The 18,911-nt window shown below is 38.7% G+C and overlaps 1 protein-coding gene across 1 annotated transcript in view; it reads left to right on the top strand.

The window, feature by feature from the left end:
- The first annotated feature begins 786 nt into the window (after nucleotides 1–786).
- Nucleotides 787–18,911, top strand: part of LOC146518150 (sodium- and chloride-dependent taurine transporter-like) — a 28,433-nt gene continuing 10,308 nt past the window's right edge. The window contains exons 1-9 of the mRNA XM_085161254.1: nucleotides 787–1,024; nucleotides 11,167–11,396; nucleotides 11,485–11,619; nucleotides 15,063–15,151; nucleotides 15,413–15,558; nucleotides 15,738–15,870; nucleotides 17,311–17,445; nucleotides 17,831–17,934; nucleotides 18,047–18,171. Coding sequence (XP_085017380.1) covers nucleotides 11,168–11,396; nucleotides 11,485–11,619; nucleotides 15,063–15,151; nucleotides 15,413–15,558; nucleotides 15,738–15,870; nucleotides 17,311–17,445; nucleotides 17,831–17,934; nucleotides 18,047–18,171 — 1,096 coding nt within the window. The 5' untranslated portion in view covers nucleotides 787–1,024; nucleotide 11,167. The remainder of the gene's footprint in view (nucleotides 1,025–11,166; nucleotides 11,397–11,484; nucleotides 11,620–15,062; nucleotides 15,152–15,412; nucleotides 15,559–15,737; nucleotides 15,871–17,310; nucleotides 17,446–17,830; nucleotides 17,935–18,046; nucleotides 18,172–18,911) is intronic.

Below are 18,911 nucleotides of genomic sequence, written 5' to 3'. Positions count from 1 at the left end.
GTACATCAAGAGTCTAACGGAAACAGACAGAATATAGAAAGACAATTATCAGTTCCTTATCAAAGCATAGGATTACAAAATAACAGAAACATCTTTTTATTCACAACAAAAACTCTGTCAGGCAAGTTAGTTTAGATTTAGAGTTGAGCTTGACTTGTTTGTGATAACGTTTTGTTAGTTTTTTTTATATTGTGAAAATAAAAAAAATAAAATGAAATAAATAAATAAATAATATAAATGTGGCTACACATTAAAAAGAGCTGCTGAATCTGTGTTACCACAAAAGGTGTTATCTCGTAGAGATCGTTTATTTCCACACGTGCACTTCTTCGCCTGTCCTCGGCCGCGTGTGGGGAAGTGGAGCTAATTCAAGAACGCGCTCGAAAATCTGAACGCGTGCTCGTGAGAGGCGGATAAGACATAGACTAAATGGGGAGCTTGGCACTTTAATATCTATTAATGCTGCATGTGATGCTTGTAAACACCAACTTTTTTTTTTTTTGGATGGCCCAACATAACCTTTAAAGGCATGCTGGTTGAAGTAACAATAACTCTAACAACAAACAAACAAAGGAAACAAAGTATAGCCTAATTTAGCAACAATTCCTAGATAGGACATGGAAAAATAGCTTAATTTAAACTACTATCATAAATATAATCATAACTACTAGCTAGTGGATGGCTATATTCATATCCTGATGCTTTGCAAACGCGCAGTTAGCCTTCAAAAAAAATCCGAGTGTGCTGCTGCACCCTGAAGGCACCATAGACCTCTCCTGTTGCTCAGAGAGGAGGCAAGCCGGTGATTTTCCACTGCTGCTGCTTCTCTGGTCCCCCAGTTTTAAGAGACAAAGGTCAGGAAGAGAAGCTTATAAATAGGCTTAAATATAGGCTCCCGACGCGTTCAGTCCTCAGTCGCTCTAACGGACTCAAGAGGTCACGGACAAGACGAAACGGACAAGGGACGGCGCTCAAAGGACATTAAAAGGACAAAATAACAGAGGAAAGCACATCAACATTGCAGGTAAAGACAAAATGCGCCCTCGTTGCACACCTACAAAATATTTCACGGAGAGATGATGGTGTATCTTACATGCATTCTCTTATAGATTTTTTCTAAAATATCAAATTACGATTTTTGATGTTTTGACTTATTTCGATTTAGTGTCTGAATGGAAACATTTCTTTTTAAACCCTGAGGAACAGAAAAAAGTTCTTGTCCATTTCTAAGTTAAATCCATCGCATGTGTTTCATTATTATTGCTGGTTTTACTGATGGCAGTGTATACACGAGATGTCCGGCTGAAGATCTGTGAGGAAGCTGTGGGGTAGATTTGGGTGAAGGCTGTTCTCCCCTCGTCGGTGAGCGAGCGTTTAGGAAGGATCACTGGTGGACTTGTGTTACCCAGATGGCTACGGTGTCATTTTTTATTATTGGAATATGTACAATTATCTGTTTTCATCAGTAGCTTTGTCATCTATGAGATGTAGCGGATTCACACATGCCTACGTCAGATGCTTAGAGGATCTTATTAATTTCTACCATTTGCTTGCTGTATTTATTTATTTTAAATCGTCTTTGTTTATGATGGCGAGCAGCGGATTTAGTTCTGTTATCTGATTATTTGCTTTTACAGCCTACGCGAGTCTTACAGTCTTTGTCTCTCTTTTTTATATACACATATGTCGCTTTATTCTTAGGTCCATGGATATCCACATTATTTAAACCAAATCAGAAGTTGTATTTTTGGTCATTTAGGTTTATTATATATAGACTTTGTTTCGAATAATTGCGTTGCTGAACTAAAAAAGAAAGGGGAAGTGAGACGAGAAGGCGGAGATGCTCGTTTGTCGCTCTGAAAGCATCACACGCTGCTTCCCCTTAAAACGTCTCTCTCTCTCTCTCTCTCTCTCTCTCTCTCTCTCGTCCTCTCTTGTCCTTTTTCTTTCTTTTCTCCTTCGCTTAATTTTGTCTCCGTAACTGCACTATTTGTGACAATGAACGGGAGACATTTTACCGTCTCCAGTAACAAGTGCATGTGCAGCGATCATTAGCTTCCTATTGGTATTTAATTGTTAGAGTATTGAGAAATTACGGTTTTCGTCTGTATACGTGAATCTTACGCGCTTCGTTCGGTCTCACATTTATTCACAAGGGGTCGCTACAGTGGATTGCTCAATACCGGGGACCTTGTGTTAGGTGAATGGGTAAATCACTACAGTGCTCTTAGATGTCTTACAGAGGTTGGAAAAGAATAAAAAGATGATTACTGGTAGCCTCAGTGTGCCTTGGAGGGGGTTGGTTCTGATAACAAGTAGTTATTTCCTTTTTGGGTTGGTTTCAGAGTTGGAAATTTACCCAGGATTTTTAACTCAGGAAGATGATAAAACCTGGAATGGAATATCTTTCACAAAGAGACCTTTACAAAGCGTTTAGGAAACCATACCGAATGGAGAGAAAAAAATCTTATCTATGAAGTTATTTATACTATTTGAGTTTGAAATTGGATATTCAGCCTTGACAGAATTGATTAACAGTTGATAAACAGTGTGACATCTCCTACACTTGTGTGTTTTCTTTTTTAATCATTTATAAGTGTCAGTTGCCAGTTCTTGTTAACTTTTAACTATATTTGGGGAGCAGTCTCCTGTGTTTAAGAGCCCGATGACACTGAGTTGAAATATACTGGTATATAGGGCTAGTGTTAGGATTTGACAGAGACATTTCTGTGTGTATTTTCTCTGCTAGTGGCCTTGAGTTTAATCTAATCTTGACTGATGTAGGCAGAAATCTCAATTAACTGACGTCTGCTGGCAAGTGACTAATTTCAAGGGGCTGTAAAAATTTATGAAAATCAAGAAGTGTTCAGTGGTTCAGTCTATCAGAATCATATACCCTCATTCTCATGTCTTTTTATGAAAGCTGGCAAACCTTTCAGTCAGTTACATGTTTGACGCTGTCATCCATATCATGTGGGATGCGGGACAGTGGAGCTTTGAACAATGTCAGGAGTGATGTTAATACAGTAGGGTTGGAGTGATAAAGAACGAGAGTGCACATAATGAGCTTAAAATGCCTGCAAAAGACCCCTACGCATGTGACAGTTTATGGGTCTTAACAGACTTAAAAGGCACGTGAGTTTGAGTGCTGAGTTTGATGTGTGAAACTCTCGAATAGCACTGGAAGCTCAGGATAATGTCAGAGCTAGCTGGTTAGCAGGGACTGATCTTTTCAAATTAAGAGAGGTGATGTTTCTGTAGTGAAGTGATTTTGAATTGTGTTGTCCTCTTGGATGGAAAAAAAATAAGGATATGACTAAAAAAAAAAAAACATTTCTGTGTGTGGGGAAACACTGTAGCCTGTCCAGAGATGCACTTCTTAGATTTTACACCACACTTGTCTTTGTCTTTTATATTTGTGTTTTAACATCTAATCTGCAAAGTATATTTCAATTTTAATATGTTTGTTGTATTGTAAATAATAGTCATTTATGTAAGTGAAAATGTAGTGGGAATTTGTTGTTCCCTTGTCTGACAAATTATTGCTGAAAGCTGATGTGTCAACTGTAGGCTGTTGCTGTTAAATGATTTATTAAGTCAGTAATCTGAGGGTACTGGAACGTGCATCTGTGTGTGCATTCACGTGTGTGTGTGTGTGTGCATGCATGTGCATATTACTAAAATCTTAGTCATAGTGACAACAGCACTTTTTACAGATTAAATCTGAGAAAGGTGGTGCAAACCTATACTGACGTGGAGGATGAAAATATAAACTGTTGCATTGCATGTGCTGATATCAAACATTTATGATCAGGTGGCCTTGACATCAGACATGCCGCTCTAAATATTAACCAACTTGAACCGGTAAGCAACATAAATTCATACCATTATGTTAGTCCACTATGAGCTCATTGCTGTTGGAGCTGCCCCATTAATCTTGTATGACTGTATAAATGTGTCGAGGTCTCAGTTTGAACATTTATTTAAAAAGCATTGACAGCTTTGAAAGATCTTATTTATCTTGGCTATTGAAGGTGAAAACGACAACGATAGTGATTAACACCTTATATATTTGTATATCAGGCTGATGAAAACTGCATATGTGCATGCGTTATTATGGTGATTGACTTTAATACATTTCATGCAAGATAACTGACAGAAGATAAAAGATCAGCATCACCTTGTGGCCAACAAACCAGTTTACCAGGAAATGTAGAAATCTTGGATTCTTTTAAGATTTCCAAAGAAAGGATTAATCAAAACAAGAAATGAAAAGCAAACAAACAAGACACTGAGAAAAAAAATTTGCATAATATATTCCAGAGAACTTGAAATCAGTACTTCTGTAGACTTGATGAATATGGTGGAAGTTGCAAAAGAACCCTCAAGACAAGGGAGATATGCTAGGGTTTATTCGCTTCTTGTGGTGGCAGGGACCGTATCAATAATTACACTCCTGTGAATACTATAATGAGTAAAATAGAGCTTCAAGTGCTATCCTTCAGCCTCCTGGTAGACAAACCTATGGTATCAATTTGAAACTCCTTCGCCGCCTTGTTTTCAAGTTATTGTATTTACAAACTTGGGTGTCCACAGCGCCAGTCTGTTGAGGTGACGACAATACCCCATTGGCCTTTTACAGCTGAGGGGTAAAAATGAAAACAATGAAGTTACAATGTATCTGCTGGACATGCAATTTTGAATCTGTGAAAGAGTTTTCCGTGGCAACTTCCAAGAAATTTTAAACATCTCTGTTAGTTTCCCACATATTTGATATGAAATGGTTCATGACGAAAGTTTTGGTTAAAACCTTGCATTATTCTTTCATAATAAACCTCAGCTTATCAGGAATCTCTTAAAGGTTAAAGCACTTCTTAAAAACCAAAATATGACCAAAGTTTTGGGCAAAACTTGGAAATTACAGAGATACTAAAACAAGCCATAATCTTTAAAGTCCTTGGATGTTTAATTATTAGATCCATATTTGCAGTATGTGAATAATTGAAGCTCAGCTCCACTGACCTGTTATAGTTTGTAGAACTAGAGTGGAAAAAAATGTTAGCAGAACCGACAGTGAGTGTTAACTGTAGCTTGATAAGCCTTTTGGTAACTTTTGATAACTTTCTGTTACCTCACATGCTCATACTTCTTGTGATTCTTGGTGTTCAAAGAAAAGCCTTTAGTCTCTTTTTTGGTCCATCAGCCCAACATCTATTTTTGTATTTGTCTGCATGTGACTCTCACATGCCGTTACCTTCTGTAGCATGTTTAATTTTTAGTAACAAATGTGTACACGGACCTCACTGTTTCTTTTTGTCTTCATGCCATTGTGTTTTCAGCTTTCCCCATCCAAGTTAATCTTTAACAGCTTTCAGTCACTCTTTCCTTTTTCCCTATGTTCCACCTATTTCTCACTCTTTTTTACTCATATTCACTCTCTGTGTTTCGGTTTCTTTTCCTGTCTTTCTTTTACAAGTTTTGTATGATCATTTCTATTTGTCTGAAATGAAAATGAGAAAAGAGCATCGAGAAGTGTCTGTACTTATGCAAAATGAGGTAGCATTAATGGGGGAAAATTGTAAATAAACAAGAGTGTCTAAAGGAGTGCCTTATAGAAAAGAACCATAGTAAAATTAAGAGGGAAGGTAGCTATTGGAGGGAAACAACAGAAAATTTGCAAACAAGGACAAGCTGATTTAAAAAGTGACCCAAGAGGAAAAGGGTCAGTGATTACAAGAAAAGGGGGTGGGGGCAGCAGAAGCAAGCTGTGGAAATAAGGTGTGGGGGTGGGGGTAAAGGGTCGAGACTTCTGAAAGGCCCTGTGGGGGTTTGAAACATGAAGGATGTATAATGAAGAAAATATAGAAAAACTAAAATCAAAGGAGGTCAACCAAGATGATGAGAAAATGGGAATTGGAAATGGTGGAAAGGCAGAGAACAGCTGGTTTTGTGTAGCATCTCACTGTGTTTGGAAGACTGCTGTTGATTATTTTGTTAGTGAAACGTCTAATCTTATCTCTAGTCTTTGGTAAAATATTTGAATCTGTCATCCTTAAGCCCTAAATCCAATAATTCTATTCATTGCTCATAAGCTAATAGGCTGAATAGCCTAAATAGCTCATTTGAAATTATTGAAATATCTAATATTGACATGTTTGTTAAAAGCACAATGTGATGAGCGTAAAAGAAGACTTTAACAGGAGACAAAATATGGGCGAGGAAAAAAGAAAACAAATATGCAGGGGATGAGTAAAAGAAATGTGAGGCAAAAAAAGAGGAGAGTGGATTTAACGGGCAGCTGCAGCCAGCCCAGTGGAAATGTACATGGTCTCAAAATAGGAGCGTGTGTTATGTAAGTACTTTGGGAGTGTAGTAAGTATGTGAAGTCACTGAATGCATATCCAGAGCCTGGGTCCAGTGAGGTCCACCCTCACAAACACCAGCACCACACAATGGTTCTCTGTTGTGCACAAAACTTTTGGCTTGAACTTTAAATCATCCCACAATTCATAGTGGTTTCCAAGGCCAGTCTAACTCTGTGGGAGTCATGTTATAGGAAATCGTGGAATAGCAACATTCCCGTGAACAGATTGGATTCAGTCTCTTTGAAATGATGCCTTTTTCTTGGGATGAACCACCTGAGCAGCTAAATCTACAGCTACACATGGTCACCACTCAATTACTTCTATTTTCCACCACTTATCTGGGTCCAAGTCTGTAGTGAAAGCAGACTACACAAGATAGCTTTACCCCTCTGCCACATCATCTATCTCTTCCTGTGAAGTCCTGAAGCACTCCCAGTGCAGACTGAGTACACATCACTTCAGAGTGTTCTCGGTCAGCCCCAGGATTTAAACACAGTTAATGTGCCTAGAAGATCTAATCTTAGAAGGGCCCAGGAAACATTCTCATCAGATGCTGTTTTCCAGTGATGTTCAAGGCGATTCATTGCAGTATGCTGAATCACTAGAATCAGTTAGTTCAAAAGAATTGTTCAACAAATCGTTTAGCTTTGACCGATTTGTACTCACTGGAATTCGGCGCAGTAACATTTCTAGTTAAAGGAGCTAGTGCTAGCGATCATAACGGACAAGCTAAATGCTATTCATAAATCTTGAGATTTTAATGATTTCCTAGCTGAAAATTGGGGAGTAGTACTAATATAACTGTCAAGTCTTTATTTTTAAAAATTATTTTAAGCTACTCTGCAATTCCCTCCAAAACATGAGAGGTGATTCTGGCTGTTTCAGCAACTGACTGTCACTGCGTCACTTTAAGTGATGGGCCACTTTACATTCACTGTAAAGTACTTAAAGTTACAAATCATTCAAACGTAGGCCATTCCCCTGCAGTAAAACGATGAATTACTTTTGATTCTCTACACGCTTTCCTAATACAAAGAAGTTCATTCACTGGCCCTGCTGGGAACTTGAAGGTATGTGTTTGTCTTCGTATGGCTTTGTAAGTTTAACAACATGATGAATTGGATCAGAAAACAATGGCCTTCCTGTCAGTGTATTCCTGTGAACAAACGACTTAAAACACTTGGCGAGCAAGTTATTCCTGCATGTTCACCAGCACCTGACTGGGGACAAAAAAAGGTCATTTCAGGAGATAATTCTGTTCACTTCACAAGTTGAACTCCTTGCACAAAGCTCAATAGATTGTTGTACATAGCATATATATAGTACAATGTCTTAGGAAGTCCATTATACATTATACTACTATGTACCTGCCAATTTTTGAGAACTTTAGCTTACATTAACTGCACCTATGCCATTTTTCCTTGCTTTTTAGCATGTTGTTGATAATAGAAGTGCCCGATATGTCAAAATGTTTTATTACTGGATGATTCCCAACTACTACACTAGTAATTTCCCAAAGAACTGGTAGTACACAGTCAGTGTTGGGAAGGTTACTTTTACAATGTATTCCATTACAGAATACAGAATACATGCCCCAAAATGTATTCTGTAACGTATTCTGTTACGTTACTCAATGAGAGTAACGTATTCTGAATACTTTGGATTACTTAATATATTATCATGCTGTTTACAACTACATGAATGTACTATTGCTGTGATTTATTACTGTTACTGAAGGCCCGCAGCTCCGAACCGTAGTAAAGGGACCTCTGGCTAATATGGTGGGTTCTGTGTTGGGCTCTTCAGCTACGAGCTACGAGCTAACTAGCTAACTCTGCTAGCGAGAGACGGAGAGAGGCGTTGAAAGGCTGCTCCAACAGAACTTATTGTTTTTGGAGGAAAACACGAACACGGTGTACAGTCGAGTTTTAATAGCTTACTTACAACTGGGCTCGTCAGGCACTCTTCTTGGCTGCAGTGGTTATTATTATATTTACATGCTTTCAGCTCCCGTTTTTGCTCGATGACAGCTCGTACTTTTCCTTTTTCTCCCTCCCTCGCTCACAGACACATAACGGGTATGGCAGTCCATTCTCCCTGCAGCACGGACTACACTGCCTATGAGGCTACATTCTTTAGAGCTATACCGGTAGCGTTCTGCCTGTTAGCTTAGCACAACAACAACAGGCGCTCTCTCACCCAGGAAACACGCAGAGAGAGAGCGTCACCCTGTAACCATGGCAACCGCAACGCTGCCGCCTGGAACAACAGAACGTAGCTGTCAAACAAAACCCAAACAGTCCTGACCCGCCACAATATGAAACAGGGAAGTACCGCCGTGTAATCCATTTATTTCAACAAAGTAACTGTATTCTAAATACCACCTTTTTAAACGGTAACTGTAACGGAATATAGTTACTCATATTTTGTATTTTAAATACGTAACGGCGGTACATGTATTCCGTTACTCCCCAACACTGTACACAGTACATCCCAGCTAAACATTTTAATCTTGTTGTGCTTTTCTTTTTATGTATTTGATTTAACTTCACCCCAGCTATTTTAGGCAAATGGCTTCACTCACTGAGTCAGTTTATTCAGCTTATTGCATTAATTTCTGTGATGTTGCAACACAACAGAGCACATTGCAGTATCACGTGAATTCCTCTTTTGTCTACTAGCTGGTTTCCTTTTTCAATTTAATATCTTAATCCAAATATATACAGGTATAATGTCACATATCTAGCAGAAAGTCACTCACACAATATATGCACAAAAAGCCAGTTCTCTCCTCCTAGCATTACTCATTAACTTACTATAGGAAGTTATTCATGAAGATAAATATATGTGTCACTAACTGTGAAATCATTAACTTGTTTGAAATGAGAGATGGTATTGTACAGGGCTGTTTGTACTTAGTCAACCAAATATTGACAGAAAAAGCTAGTGTTTAGGCATGAACAGCTTTTTCCTCAATTGGTTGAAGATATCTGCTGATGCCATACACCAATACACTAGTCTTAAATTAACAAGAGGCTAGGAATGATCCTTTATGTGCCTGATTTAATCATTGATTTACTAACTTATTTCCATTAGTTAGTTTGTGTTCATTATAAGATTTGTAGGCTACTGCTTAATGCTGCTATTAAAAAACACAGTTTCTCCTTTTGTTTCAGTGTGAGTGTGCCTCCCTTTAGTTCTAGTCACACACACAAATAATCTTAGGTTTCTCTTCAGACTTCATAGCTTTTGCGGCTTAGCGATCTATAAGCCACTCAGATAACAGATAACTCTCTTGCTGGGGTAAATATTTACCCACCTTAGTGTACATCAGTACGTTACAAGCATTCACCCATCAATGTAGTTGGTCACAGGATAATCAAAAACAGTGTTTCTTACCTGCTGGCTGCTGCCGGCAACATCCCATGACATCAACACCTTATTCTACAATAAAAGCCTTTAAAGAAATGTTAAAGGACATGACAACAGTTCATGTCCAGTCACTTGACCACAGTTTGTGTCCAATTTAAAAACAAATTCAAACAAAAAAGCTGTAGGTGCAACTAAAGTGAAATACGTCCATGCTGTTTCTGATTCAAACATAAGAATCATGCATTCTGACTAACATTCCTGGATCTGGTAGAGGCAAGGGGGAAAAACCCCAACAACTTTAATTTAAATATCCAGGTAAATATAAACTGGAACCAAAGCCTGTATCTGCAGATAGCCACGGAAAAGTAGTCTTTCCCGCAGTTTTACCTTCTGTAAATATCATCCTGAAAGACACAATAAGATTGAAAGATAAAGACAAAGAACTAGAGGGTGCAGCAACCTAGCACGTGGAAAGAGAGGGATGTGGCATTTTCCACAGTGACAGACATCTGCTGACTACTAAGTATGTCAGTCTCTTCCACGACTGTCTTTGTGTCTCTCATTGTCATTGCTGAATGGAAATTTACAGCTACAGTTGTCATCGTAACCCTTATAATGTTCAGCCAATCACAGCGCCATATTAAATAGTTTCAATGAGGAAGTGCCGAAGAAGGAAGACTAGTTTTACTGTTTCATCTTAAACGTGTTACCATATATTCAAATCTTTTTATCTTGACTCTGATCAGTTTTCGATTTCATTTGAACAAAATGCATTCAAATTGAACTGTTTATTTTTACCAGCTTTCTTTCTCATGTGCTATTTAGTAATGAGGATTAGGCAACAAAACCTCTCAGTGAGCATTCCAAAAAAAAAGATACAGTTCTTTTTGGGGTGGTTTTTTTTTTTATTTTATTTTATTTTTTTTTGTCAGTTATCAGTTCCATGTATCCAACAGAGAATTTTTTATGCACTTATTTACATGACCACAGGAGGTCTCCTAAATATTCTTGGTCATTTTCTTCTTAGAACTGACAAAAATGGAGGATGCCTAACCTGATGGTTTATGAGTGGGTGCATAACCTGCTGGCAATGCCTGTGGGAGTGATTACAACTGATAATAGCCATTCAGTGGGATGGTTTGTGAAGCAGATGATAATTTTACAACTTCCTGAATCTTAAGCAACTGTTAAGCAGTTTCCCTGCCTCAGCTAATGTGTTTAGTCTCACAGTTCTTTGTCTCCAGTTCAGTCCCTTGCCACAACTGAAAAAATCAGTCTCAATCGTTCAGTAAAAATGCAGTGCATTCATGAAAGAAGGCACCAAAAATAATATTTATATTTTAATTATTATACATTAATAATATTTTTGTTTTTGTTTTTCATGAATGCAGCTCTAACTTGATCTCTTCTTTGTCTTCTGTTTCAATAGAATGGCTCAAAAAGAGAAACTTCAGTGTCTGAAAGACTTCCATAAGGACACACTGAAACCATCTCCCGGTAAGAGTCCTGGCACCCGGCCTGAAGATGAAGCAGAGGGCAAGCACCCCCAGCGAGAGAAGTGGGCCAGCAAGCTGGACTTTGTTCTGTCTGTTGCTGGTGGTTTTGTTGGTTTAGGGAATGTCTGGCGTTTCCCATACCTCTGCTATAAAAATGGTGGAGGTAAGGCTTTCAAATGCTGCAACAATTTATGTCAACTCATGGGGGTCATATTTTTAGGTTAATGGTTTCCCTTGTGTTCCCCATCTAGGTGCATTTCTCATCCCCTACTTCATTTTCCTGTTTGGTGGAGGTCTGCCAGTCTTCTTCCTGGAGGTCGCCCTGGGTCAGTTCACCTCCGAGGGTGGCATTACCTGCTGGGAGAAGCTCTGTCCCATCTTTACTGGTATGTAGTCCCTAATTAGATCCTCCCTGCTCAAATAATGAGCTTTTTCTTAGGAATCATATTATAGGTGCCCGCGAAATCTGTTCTAAAATAAAGAAACTGGAGATTATGGTGGTGGTTAGATGGAGTGTTCACCCTAATTAACTCTGTCTCGAGTGTAACTTGTCTCATGAGGACTTTCCTCATGGAAATCCATTACTTACTGCTATTGAATCAGTAATTTCAGACACATCACCATAACTATTTCATTGAAATCTTGTGTATTATAATGATCATAAAATTCCAGTTATTGACTTAAAAAAACTTTCTTTCCATACACCTGCACTTGTACCTGTACCTGTGACTTCAGCTTCACTCACTTCCCCTTCTTTTGATAGCCCACCAATTTGACTGAATGCAGAGTACAGGCTTTCCATATCCAATCCGAGACTGAATTTTTCCAGACCTCTGTTTTTTCCACTGAGAAATGGCTGTGTAACATAAGGCTGAGTCACACCAGGTTTTCATCCAATCAGGCTGCTGAGACTTTACCCTGCAGCCGTTACCAGGCAGCCAAGCCTGCACTGGTACACCAACATACTGAGGACTCTATTGTGCTTTAACCTTCTCTGGCTCACACCTGCCAAGAGGCATTTCTTCAGTGTACTCTGACAGGTCCTCTGTAGTTATTTTTTTTCCACTTTACTGAGCTCAAGTCTTTTCTTTTTTCTTTTTCTTCTTTTTTTTAAATTCTAATGTCTTCTTTCTCCTCCTGTTATTAAATGTCTTGTATATTATTTTTCCCTCCTGTTCTTCTGTCCTGGGCATCTCCACTTCCCCGTCTTCATTTCATTCACTGTTCTTCTCACCTCCCCCTCTCCTCCTGTTCACTACCAGCCAAATAAGGTTAATGTATTCCTCCCTGTCTGTTCAATTCTGAATAGTCTTTTTTTTTTAATATTTATACTGCTCCATCTTCAGCAATTGCACATTAACAGTCATTATTTCTGAAATGCATTCATGGATTTAGTTCAGAGCTATAAACACATTCATTTCTTTCTTATGATCTTAATTATTTACTTGTCCTGCTATTCTTGCTTTCACATAAATACACAATCTTTCTTCTTTTCAGACACATTATCCTCTTGCAGTCTTGTACATAGATATCAAAGACAGACACACACACACAATCTCTCAAGACAGTGTACAGAGTGTCCTGAATCACACGTTGTTATGGCAACAGCGCAGCAACACATCAGAGAGATGATGAGAGAGAGAGAGGGAAAAAAGCAGAGCACAGATCTGAGGACCAGACAGATGGATTGACAAAAAAACAGGAAAAGGTGGAGAGGGATTTAACAGAGGAGAGAGGTTTGAATGGAGAAGAGCAGAGAGAGTGAGGGAATTAGAGGAAAAAAGGGGGGGAAACAAAGCATGGTAAAAGCAAAAGACAAAATAGAGGATATGAGTGAAACAGAAGCGAAAGGTCTATACTACAAGACTTAGAAAAAATAAAAAAGAACATTATAAACTAGGGGAGAAAATCCAAGCAAAAAATTATCAAATATAATATGGACTTACTGGTATTTGTTGTTGCAATATATTATGTTGTGGGTTTAAAGTGAAATGTGATGTGATTAGCTTGGATTCAGAAATTTGAAATGTTGATGGCATTTTTTGGCTTTAAGGCCAAAGAGAGGCCAATAAAAACTGAGCAGATAGTATTAGATGGTGTTAGACAGTATTAGATAGTATTAGTAAGGAATAGAAAAACAGCAAGAACTATAGACCGCATCTCGCAGTCTTACACAAATAAATTACTGCTTCTGTGTAAACTGAAAGTTATGAGGGCTTGAAGAATAAAACTGTCATTGAGTTGTTGTGGCTAAACAGAACATGAACACAATGTCAGTGAGGGTAAACAAAATTACAACTTGGCCTTATTTGATTTGAAACAAAGCTTGGTAAAACACATGGGCGGCAACGTTGTGATATGTTATTCCTAAAATGAGGTCTTCTAAGGTCAGCAGATGAGCGCAAGATGTGACGTCATGGAGGAGGGCACAGCTCTTTGTTTGATTTGCAGCGTACCATGTGATCCAAGTGGTTGTGTGTATCTTGTGAGCATGTGCATGTCTGTGTTTTTTAGACATATAGAGGTTATGATGCTGCCAATTAGCGCAGTGATTAAAAGAACATAATACAATGTTAAAATATTCCATGCATTCATTAGCACACTAACACGCACAGACACAGATTGCAAATTAGAATTTAGTCAGGCAGTTCACAACACCAGCACACACACGCACGCACACTCTCACTCACACACACACACACACACACACACACACACACACACACACAGGCACACACAGAAGGCCAGTTACGTTGAAGGACATTAATTTGTATGAGTGGCCTCAGTCGGCTGTGTGTACAAAAGCAGTACAAAGCTTTTTCTGATATACTTACGAGGACCGTCAGTGACCTCTAAACTAAAACCTAATCCATGTCCAAATCTTGGTCCAAATCCCAGTTTCAACATCTGTTCTCATCTGAAGCAAGGGTTGGGGGTTTCTTCCCTTTATATCCTTGTGTAGTGCATAAGAGCACACAGGAGTGCACACACAACTCATGTGTTTACCACCAGCTTATTCAAGTCATTCAAGGCCAGTATTGATGCAATGAATCTTAGCTGATATTAAACATGTTAGATGCACTATAATTAAAACTGAAGGTTAAAAAAAGAAATAAATGATTGCTTTAGACCTTGTATTGGGTAAATGTTGTCCTGTACTTTGTGATATCATTTTATAAGGACTAGCTATTTTGTTAAAAAATGGATTGGATACTGCTGGCATTTCTGCAGATGTACAAATCTTGCAGTTTGCACTGTAAATTCTGTTAAGCGCATGTAACACAAAGTGCACAAAACCATTAAAAACAGGAAGTATCACTGAGACTCAAACTTGTCAGGATGCAATGACTGGCTTGTAGAAATCTTTTTATCTAGTGAAATCCAAGTTCGCAATTTTTAGTTCTATCCTTTTTTTTTTTTTTTTACTAGTTTTAAAAGCGTGTATCATATATACAGCCACTGCCGTCTTGTACTTTACACAAATTTCCCATAGAGTTTTGCTTAGGATTCAAATGTTTGTTTTTTTTCCTCTCCTTCTTTTGAACATCTCTGCCACTGGTCTCGTCGTCTTTTGTGGCCAATCAAACGTTAGCATTAAACCTCTTCCTCTTATACAAGAAAACTGTGTGTTGAAAATTGTGGGGCTTTGGAAACAGTCACTAAAATATCATGTCTTATATAAGTTGACACGCCAGAAAATGCCAATATTGAAATTGTTGTATATTATTTCAGAGAAAAGTAATAGTATAACTAATAATTATTAATAGTGATTTAATAGTTTGATGACCTGCTTCTTGTTTAATCCCCTGAACCTCTCTATTCTCTCCAGGCATTGGTTATGCTTCCATTGTGATTGTGTCCCTGCTGAATATCTACTACATTGTCATCCTGGCCTGGGGCCTCTACTACCTGTTCCAGGTAGGTTTGAGGGGGGAAAAGACAGCTGTTGAATATTCCATTTCATTTTCCACTCGTTTCAGGCATGTATTATTTACAATGGAGATAGTTGAGGATTTACATCAGGGTAGTGCAATCTTTGATTCTTGTTCATTTAACTACCAGCTAACTGCCATGTAAGTTTTGTCTAAACTTACGTTTTGAATGAATATAGTAATTATTATTAATAATAGTAATAATGCAGTTGTCATCATTTATCATATTTTTTTTTTTATATCCCAGTGTTTTCAGCCTGAGCTGCCCTGGGCCAAGTGCAATCAGCCCTGGAACACTGATCATTGCATTGAGGACACCTACCGCAAGAACAAAACCCTCTGGGTGGCTGCCAACGCCTCCAACTTCACCTCCCCCGTCACCGAGTTCTGGGAGTAAGTTACATAAAACCACACACACCTGCACACTTGCATAACCACAAACAATTGTTCATTCTTTGTCATGTAAAAGTTCAGTCAAGGTGAGGTAGAAAGTCAGCAATGAAACCTGCAGCTTGCAGACACACACCTACAGAGGATTATTTATTTATTTACCCATTTATTTATTGTTACAGGCATAATGTACTCGGTATCTCCAGTGGTATAGACGAGATCGGCCCGATTAAATGGGACCTGGCCCTGTGTTTACTGCTTGTGTGGGTCATCTGCTTCTTCTGCATCTGGAAGGGCGTAAAATCCACTGGAAAGGTAAACATCCTGTAGTGTCTCGTTGTTCATTGCTTCGTCACTTCTTTATTCCTCTTAGAATACAGGGACCTGGTTTTTACAGGACATTAATTTCAGCTAACATCCAAGACATGGTCATGCTTATCTGAATTTTATTTCTCCTCTTTGTGGTCTGACCAGAAGAACAATTTGCTATGTTTACATTTCCTTGTGTAAATAGAAAAATAAGATCATAGGTTTTCAAACTAAACAAAGGCAAATATGGGTGACATAATTCATATGTTTTAAATGTTACAATATTACTATTTAATACACTACTGTGTGCAGAATTTAGTCAATGGTGACTAAAAGAGGACAAAGTTGTGACACAATTTCTTGTTGCGTGACAAATCACTACAGATTTTTGTCTGATAAATTGATATTGGGCCCTTCCATGCATCAAGAAATTACCTAAGAATTTGTAGATTGCAATTGTTTTATTACTAAATATAATGAGTGAAGAGCCACTAGTGTTATAACATGGTTGTTGTGCTACAACAATGTCTCTGGCCTGTTGAGACACAAGTTCTCCTGTTCTTTACAGATTTGCTGCAAATGTCTCAGTACCTGTAGAGTGTGAGGGGGGCTTCATATGTTACACTTCATTTCCTAGTATGCTACACAGATGCCTGGTCAAAGGAAGGTCTAAGAAGTTTGGACAACAAGTCAATGGCATGAGCATTTTGGCATTTTGCCCAAACCCTTCTTGAACTCTTGTTGCTGAGATGCTTTGACCCTGGTGTCTAGACATCTTAATTTGGCCCTTGTCACAGCTGCTGAAATTTTATGCTTGCCAGTTTTCCCAATTCCAACATCAATTTAAAAAAATGACAGTTCACTTCCAGCCTAATATATCCTTGACAAGTGAAAACTGTCTGTTTTATAAATTGGTATTTTCTCTACATTTTTCTATAGTATTGCAGGATAAATGTAATCTTGGGTATTTCAATATAGGGAATATTTCAGACCACAATGAATTGCTGCTGCAGCAACAGCTTGCTCCAAGACCAAAGGCAATCAATCCCAGACCGCTCTTTTTATAGCCCTAACACACTTTATTGATTGCGCTGACCTGATTGATACTTTCTAGCTGATCCAAGTTGTAATTCTTGTATTATTGTCACTCCTGCAAGGCCAAGTGTGGTCACCGTTTTCCACATAAGAGATACTGATACACCGCTATTGATTTAAGGGACCGCCTGTGGTCTGTTGTTGTCCAAAATATTCCCAAGTTCACACATTGATCGAATCCATTATCTGTAATAAAGCCAGAGTATCAGCTAGCTGGCAACATAAAACTACTGTGGATAAAGATTTGATAAGCTAATATATTGGCTGTAAAATAATTCAAACGGGATCATTTAGAGTTTGTCTCCAAAATGTGTGACCTTGCTTTTCTGTACCTGTGGTCTCCCCTTATAGGTGGTCTATATCACAGCCACGTTCCCTTTCGTCATGCTCATTGTGCTTTTGATCCGTGGTGTGACGCTGCCAGGTGCTACTGCAGGCATCAAATTCTACCTGTATCCTGACCTCACTCGCCTGAAGGACCCAGAGGTAGGTGTTAACCTGAGGTGCATGAGCAAGAAAACACTGTTATAGCTTTCCTTCACTAGTTTGACCACATACCTGTCTGGCTGCTCATACAGAAAAGAACCAAATTTAAATTCAAAATTGTTGAATTCATAAAAATGGAACATGTGGTTTAAAAGGAAATAAGACAGCAATAATATAATTGCTGTTGTCCTTTTTTAGTTGAATGGCAACAAAACACATGCCTGCACACTGATTTGTAAAATGTGGCAAAAGAAAAGCCAAAAAAGGTTTTTCATAAACAACCAGAAACACAGTTTTATCCCACTTGCTTCACTGTACAAAATCCCCTTAAATTCCCTCCCATCAGCAGGCCTCAGCCTTTTTGTCCCCACTTCCTTCTTGGTAGGTGTGGATTGATGCTGGCACCCAGATTTTCTTCTCCTATGCCATCTGTTTGGGTGCCATGACGTCCTTGGGGAGCTACAACAAGTACAAATACAACTGCTACAGGTGAGCCATTAGTTTTCAGTGAGGGGGTTAGCGATAGGGGAGAGAGGGGGGGGCTAAAGGGATCCTTGTGTGTTCATTAACAAATCCTCCTCATGACATATGTGTGACATAGGGACTGTTTGCTGCTGGGAGCCCTCAACAGTGGTACCAGTTTTGTGTCTGGCTTCGCAATATTTTCCGTCCTGGGCTTCATGGCACAAGAGCAAGGGGTGGACATTGCTGATGTGGCAGAGTCAGGTACGAGGGTTCTGTAAAGGCGGCAGTGATGGTGGGCGCTGCTTCCTGGTTAACAAATAAAACAATAGCAATTATGAAGAAAAACAGCAACGAAACCTGAGTGAGAATTCGACTACACGTCCAGTTTCGAAATGAGTTGAAATTTGGAATTGAATGGATTCGCTGATTGATCTTAAATGACGGCATCAGAATATAAAAGCTTCCGAAATCAAACACTCCTTGACAAAAAGCAAAAATATTGACTTGATTTGTTAGCGCTCATTCGAACGAAACAAGTTGGGGCTGAGAGATGCATTTGAAACTCGATTGTGCTTTTTTTAGGCACGCGTTGAAAACTGTAGCGGAGTGCACTTAGAATTAGCTGTGTCATATTGTACATGGATCTTGTGCCAACGTGATGTAGTTCTGAATTGCTCCTTTTGTGTACACGAGAGATTCCTGCCACCATTATTGTGGTTCCTTTTTTTGTGTGACATCGGCATATGGAGTTCTTGATTCTTTCTATTATTTATTTGTTGTTTTTAATCATGGTAGCTAGAGCCAGCACCTTTATCTGTTTGGGTTTCTTTTCCTCTCCAATCATGTTGTCCATGTAAGACATGATTTTGTTTTGAATGCATGACTGTCAGTATACTTTAGGTAAAAGAAAAAGAGTAGTTGTTTTCACTGCATCGTGAGATTGAGATATTTTGGAAAATGGCTTTGAGGGAATCGTAAGTGCCGACATCTTTTCAGTGTAG

This window comes from Neolamprologus multifasciatus, chromosome 5 (assembly GCF_963576455.1).
Source record: "Neolamprologus multifasciatus chromosome 5, fNeoMul1.2, whole genome shotgun sequence".
In the NCBI taxonomy this organism is placed as follows: Eukaryota; Metazoa; Chordata; class Actinopteri; order Cichliformes; family Cichlidae; genus Neolamprologus; species Neolamprologus multifasciatus.
This window is presented reverse-complemented; position numbering and strand designations above follow the sequence as displayed.